Source organism: Amaranthus tricolor, chromosome 8 (assembly GCF_026212465.1).
Source record: "Amaranthus tricolor cultivar Red isolate AtriRed21 chromosome 8, ASM2621246v1, whole genome shotgun sequence".
Taxonomy (NCBI): Eukaryota; Viridiplantae; Streptophyta; class Magnoliopsida; order Caryophyllales; family Amaranthaceae; genus Amaranthus; species Amaranthus tricolor.
In genome coordinates, this window is record NC_080054.1 from 22,354,181 (window position 1) to 22,361,579 (window position 7,399).

Below are 7,399 nucleotides of genomic sequence, written 5' to 3' on the forward strand. Positions count from 1 at the left end.
AATGTGAAATCTTCTTCACATGTTTTCAACACTCTCCCTTACATGAAAGCCTTTATATTTAAGAATCACCATCAACTCTGATTCCATGTTAGGCCTTGATAATTAGTCACATAAACACCTTGTGGGCCCAAGCCCTAACCCACGAGTAATGAGTGTTGACTAGTACACACACTTGATGAGGTTCAATTTTTCCCAAAATCATATGGTATTATAAAGATTACCCATCAAACATCATATACAAGTTTACAACCCATTGTTTAGCGATGTGAGATCTTCCTCACTTGTTAAGTATTTCCAACAATGTCTACGCTTTATTTACCTCTCACTAATTTTCATGTACTCCTTCTCTTCTTATCAAATATACACTTTTTATTTTAGTCTGTCTCACTCAATTTACATATTTTTTAACAAACTTATTTAGCAGTCTTTAATGTAATATCTAATGATTAGTATCAATAAACTATTCAAAGTCATTTAGACATGTATGATAAAACATATATGGATAATAATAAAAAAAAAAACTAAAATAAACTTCTTCAATGATATATTTTAATATTTATTTATTAATAACATAAATATTTAACTTTATAATATTATTTGAATGAATTGATTTGGTCAATAATTAATTTTTTACGGACAAATGCACCAAAAACAGAGGAGATACTTATTTGTATTGTCACTTTGTCTTTTTGATTTTGTTGCTACTAGTATGAGGGATTTTATTAATTTTTGGTTTAGAATAGATGAAAAAAGAAAATAAAAAATATTCTTAGTGATTGTCCAATTTGATTTTTACACTCTATTTAGCTATATACACTAACTCAATTTTAATTAATTCTAATTGTGCAAAATTAAAAATTAAAAATTATTAATATTAATTAAATTTACATTGAAATAAATCAAACAAAATCCCATTTAACTATATTTTGACATCTTAAATTAAGAATAAAATACAAATTAAAAATAATCCATAAATATTGTAAAAACTCAAATGGAATAGTTTCTCTAAACCGAAAGGAATGAGATAAAAAGATAGTTTGACATTTTAATAGAAATAAAGAGCATTACTTTATTTCAATTTCACTTGCACTATTTCCCTTTTCTACTGCTTTTATGTCTCATAGGTGTATTATAACCCTTTACCATTCAAAATTCTTATCAATAATAATACTTTCTTTTTTTTTACTTGTATAATTTGCGTTTTCACATCCTAATTCACATTTTCAATTATTAATATTTTTAATTATGCAAATAAAAAAGTTATAAAAATTAAAAATTAATAAATCGAAATGATTCAAATAAGATACTATATAATTATGTTTTATCTTATAAATTAAATCAACACGGATGCAAGAAAGTATATCCAACTCAGACCTTTTACTGAGACACTAACTATCATCATCATCATTATCCTACCCAATGTATCTCGCTTATAGAAAAACTATGAACAGAATCTGAAAAGAAAAAGGACGACATCAACTCATACTCATAAAGGAGAGTGCCCAAAAGAGTCACCGACTCCAAATATGCTAGTGTTGATGATTTTTTGAGATATAGTAGCAATTTAGTTGGTAAAGAGTAATCACTAACAAACTTGTTGACAAATTAAAGTCGTTGCCACATTTCACCTTCTCCAATTAGGCGATTATTTAATCCGTACGAGTGAAATTGCTATGACAATTATTTTTTGATTTATTAACGGAAGGGAAAAATGATTGACCAAGTGAAGACTGAAGAGGAAAGAGACAAAGATTAAAATAATAAAACTAAAAAAATTATTAATAAATGTCTTGACTTTTTTAGTGTTATAATTTTTTTGATTTTGTTTGCGCATTTACTTTACTTCTTTAATTTTTCTCTAAAAGTAAACTATTTTAAGTCAAATTCAACTAATTATTTATGTATGAAAGCAATATAAATGCTGAATTTTACATCAAAAATGACAAGATAACTAATTTTATGCAAATTTAAAAATTTAAATTTAACGATTTTTTAACTAACCGGTCAGCAAGTCGAGGGTCCAAGGGTTATAACGATTTTTTAACTAAAATGGGTTATAACTTCAAGTATTATCAAATTTTAAATATTTGATGTCATTGAAAATACATAATTTATAGAATTTTAAATTATTATTTTCTTAAATATATAAAATTGTTAATTAAAAAATAAAAAAATTATTTTTTTGAAAAGGGCAAAGATTAAATTCTTGAACTCTAATTTAAAAATGACAGTTTTAACCACTAAACCACGTCTTTTATGATAACAACCCGTTTTGTATGAGACCGTCTTTTATCCGACTTTGTAAGTTGTAACTGAACCCAACAATTAGACCCGACTTCAAAATGAATTTAAAATATATAAAAATCAATGTGGACACAAGACCTAAATTTAAACCGATTCGAAACACCTGACCCACAATCTACCAAATTATCCACCTTTATCTCCACAATATAATAATAGTGTATGTAAATCAAAATTTGATAAGAGTAGCAAATTCTATATAAGTTTGGGAAGGGATACATTATATAGGACGATGTTAGTTCGTAAAGATTGGGTGTTACTCTTAGGAGATGAGATCATAAGAGTGAGAAAACAAAAAATCATGAGGTGAGGTTTTTATCAACTTTACCAGTTGTGACTTGTGAGCTAGTTGTCTTGGATTCCAATATTGACTATACACGAGCAATTCAAGGATGATGACAAGTTTCCTAAGATGATCATCATTCGGCCCTACTCTATTTATGTTTTATTGTTGTGATCACTAATGAGTAATGTCATACCATGCACTTAGCGTGTGGATCTTATGTTAGATCCTAATGACTAATCAACTTTGGACAATCTCGTCTTTTTTCCCTTCAAATATTTGCACTGTATTTGGATAGACAGAAATACAGGAAAGAATTGAAAGATTTAAAAAAAATGAATTGTTAGAGTTTATAACATATATGTTTTATACACTAATACAACTCAACAAAAAATTTAAGCTTATAGTTGAGACTCAAAATACGTTATATACTTTAACATGAATGATCCTTTGTTTGGATAATAAACAGGGATAGGAAGGGTTTGGAGTAAAAATATGAATAAATTTTATTAAGAATACAATCTCTCCTAAAGTGAAAGGATTTGAAGAAAAAACACTCATTTTCATTTCTTTTCTTTTTTTTTTCCTTCTAAACAAACAAAGTGCACTCTACTTTCTTACCCCTTCTCTCTTTCTTTTCTCTTCTAATTTACTAACGAAACATAATATTGGATAAAATAGCAAACAAAACAACATTTCAAATCATCATCATATATCAAGCCCATTATTGTATCAAGGTTACCCTTTTCGTAGGGATAAAGAAATTACGAAGAATGAGAATTTGACTCTAGAGAAGTCAATGAATGATTGTATGCCACAATACTAGCTGCATTAATCACATTAAAAGAATGATTATCATACACAATAAAAGGACTTTTTTCTCCAAAAGTTCTTATATTATATACTTTATATTGTATCTTGGATACTAATTAACTATGTTATTTTTGGGCCTTTTTAAGGATGCCCTATATAATAGGTTTAGGTGGGCTTTGCTGATCTGTCAATTAAGCCGAGTAGGGTTTATATACCTAATCCTAGTTGAAGAAGTCTCCTTAATTGTTTCTTCAATGAATTTTAACTATAAATGTTTTAATTAACTACAACCAAAAAATATAAAAAGAATATATATATACAAATTAAATAAGATTTCACCCGAGTATATTTAGTCTAATACATTAGCAATAAATAGTAACCGTTTGAGGTAAACTTTATTCGTAATTAATGTAAAAGACCAACATGGTGTATAAATTTTAATATATATAATTATACATGTATAAATGCAATATTTTTATAAGATTTGTGTCAAGGTAACAAGAAGATATTTAAAATACTCATACACATATTTAGTTAATTTATTTTAATATTTCCAATTTATCTCATTATATTGATAAGGTTTTGATGAGTGATACCCAAAATTAGAAATTAAATTCAAACTGAATTTTTATGGTTCTCTTCACACTATGATACTTCTTATTTCATCATAAAATCTTATCCATTAACATTGTTTTATTATGTTTATATTATTTTTATTTATTTTTGGTATATAGTAAAGTACTACTACTACATTGTAGATGTACATTTGAAACAGGTGGTTGTAGGGTCAATAAATTTTTATATATTTGGGCACCAATTAAAAGAAGGGTGGGGGAGCAAATCGGTAGAAATCATTTATCATTTAGTACTAAAATAGAGCTTGTTCCATTCAACGCCAATTCACATCAAGTAGAAAATTTCATTGAAATTTTGTTAAGTGTAAAAAACATGAAAAAAATTGAGTTAGACTCAATGAATAAACTATAATTACTAATAAAAAAATAAAATATATTTTTTATTGGTGAACATAATTTCATTATTTATTGATGTCTATAAGTAATGAGGGAGTATAGGCAAATTACGGTTATTTGAAAAAGTGGTAAATTACCACTATGTGGCCTAATCTTATAAAGGAGGTTTTGGTGTTTTGTTTTATTTATTTTATTATTATGTCTTTTGTTTTCTTATGATGATTTGTAAATCACAGTTATTGATTAGAATTTTCTTTATAAATAATAAGTTGTTTACACAATAGATAGATGAAACAATGTCCAACAAACATCTAACTAATCAAGATAATTCAAAATAGATCACTAATACTTAATTAATTAAGCAAAAATAATATATTTATCTGCTCAACAAAATTCCACTAAAAATAAATATAAAATAAAATTACACAATAATTCATAAAGCTCTATTTAATTTACATTTTTGCTTTTAAATAATAAGGCAATAATATAAGCTAACTATACTAATATTTAAGACAATTTATTTTAAAAAACTTTATATGATGTGATACTTTATACGTACATAAATCCAACAATGTAGCAAACAAAAGAAGTACTCCAACATCATGATCTTCAATGAAAAAAATAATGGTTAAAAGGCTGGTTTATTTATTTAATTTAAATGATGAAGCAGTATACTAAGAATGAACTAAAAAACAAATAATTATCTCCTTTTCATTTCTACTAATTTTAATGACATTTGGCTTTTCAGTCAACCTCTTTATACCTGGATTTTTTTTAAAAAAATACTCTTTTCTAGCTAATCTCTCCCTCTCTTATTTATTTACTTCAACTTTCTGGTCCAAATGCTAGGTTGTCCCTGGCAGAACCTTTTGTTGGGTATAGAAATTTGTACCCCACAATCAAAAAACTTCTTCCACTCTTTCTATTATAAAAGGGCAAAAAAAAAACCCCATATTAAATAAATAAATAAAAAAAAAAAATTCAGGTACCAATTACCATATATTCTTAATTATAACTATTTTCACTAATCCAGCCTAAATTATTCTTATTTAAGAATTATAACTCGATCGAGAATCACGGGTTAGGCCAGTAGTTCTAGGCTTCAATTCTCGGTTTAAAGGATTGCTTTCCGTCCTTGCCTGTATAGGATTATCCGGCCTTAACTCAATATCGGAACAAAAAGAATTATAAATTAATTAGTCTGGTAAATCAGGATCTTGATGAGTGTCTCTGAAAGATAGATTCCTCTTTGTTCCTGCTAGTCTTGTTGGGGTTGTAGCTCTTAGTTCAACTTCTGTGTATGGTGTACTAGGATTAGCATTATTACATAATCTCTGTAGTATTTTGTAACAACCAATTAATTCCTCCTCTTGCTGCTGCTTCTGTTGTTGCTGCATTGTAATTATGTATTAATTATAATATTTAATAACATCATTAATCTCCATTCACTTCAATTATGGCTCCTATGGAATGTAGAGAATAGACATTTTGTTTTCTGCAGAGAACGAGTCTGATGCTTGAAACACATATCATCAAGTAACCAACTCAACCAAAAGCTTAAGTTGATGGTTGAGGAAGATATGTTATATATACTCTAACATGCCCTTCACATCAGAGACCTTCGGGATAGAAGTGTGAATTCATCACAAGCCCTACTCATAACCGACGCTAATTATTTCACTTTAAATGAGGGACGCTTGAGATTTGAACCCGTGATCTCTTGTTACGTTGGCTTCTATTTCCATGTCAATGAACCAACCCAATCAAAAGTTTAAGCTAATGGCTGAGACCCTAAGATATGTTATATATACTCTAACATGCCCTCTCACACAAAAGACCTCTGGGCTAGAAGTGTGGATTCATTACAACCCTATTCATACCTGACGCTAAATATTCCACTTTAAATGAGGGGTGATTGAGATTCAAACTCATGACCTTGTATCATATTCCACTTTAAATGAGGGTGATTGAAATTCAAACTCGTGATCTCTTATCATGTTGACTTCTAATACTAAGCCAAAACACCAACTCAACCAAAAGTTTAAGCTGATGATTGAGACTCCAAAATATATTATACACTCTGACACATGTCTTTGTTCCAAGACAAATAGACTAGTAATATCTACACTAATCTATAAAACTCTTAAATTCAATTCATGCACGAAAAAATTGAAATCAAGACTTCATATTTCAACTCTTGATTCCATGAAATTTGGCTATACTATGGAATGTAAGAAGACATTTCAATTTTACCCAAAAACCAGTCCAACACTTGGACACATACTCGTGTTCAAACACAAATAGACGAGGCCTAATAATTGCATTAATCTACGAATGTCATAATTAAACTACATGTATGAGAATTGAAAATGAGACTCCACATTTCACCTTGAGATTCCATAAAATTTGGCCATACTATGTTAATATGAAGAATCTACATTTGATTTTTGGCAAAAATGAGTGAATATTTGGACACATAGTCATGTTTGATGCAAATGGTGGCGTACAATAACACATTATAGTTAATATTCAGAATTCAGAACCAGTAAGGGGTGAAAATAAACTTACACTATCTGAAATTTCCCACAATGAAACAGTACTAATTTTGACTATCAAGTCTTGTTCACTTGATTGCCAATTAAAAGCTGCCAAGACTGCTGCTCCAGCAACCACAAATGGTCCATAATCATCCATTGAGTTACATTCTAAATCAAATCAAATTGTATACTTTAGTTCAATGATCAATCTTCACCGTTAACATAAGCTTTCAGTTGCATTAATGGCGTGATATGATATAAGAGCAGATAAACCAACTCAAGTGAAAGCTTAACCGTTAAGGTAGAAGTCCCATGAATCAACTTTTGGATTAAGCAATCAATCTTCACCATCAACTCTTAAGTTTTCAGCTGAATTGGTTGCATGATTTGATATAAGAGCAGACGAACTAATTCAACTAAAAGCTTAACCAAAATCTTAAACCCCTATAAATCAATCAAAAATTTAGATCAAAACAAGAAATTTAACAATGGGT

General features: G+C 28.4%; 1 protein-coding gene across 1 annotated transcript in view; it reads right to left on the minus strand.

Annotated features, from left to right (window-relative positions):
• Positions 1–4,770: 4,770 nt before the first annotated feature.
• LOC130821318 (cyclin-D5-1-like) overlaps positions 4,771–7,399 on the minus strand; it is a 3,728-nt gene continuing 1,099 nt past the window's right edge. Inside the window, exons 4-5 of the mRNA XM_057687019.1 lie at positions 6,937–7,073; positions 4,771–5,759 (exon numbers count right to left, since the gene is read on the minus strand). Of these exons, the coding sequence (XP_057543002.1) occupies positions 5,565–5,759; positions 6,937–7,073 (332 nt within the window). The 3' untranslated portion in view covers positions 4,771–5,564. The remainder of the gene's footprint in view (positions 5,760–6,936; positions 7,074–7,399) is intronic.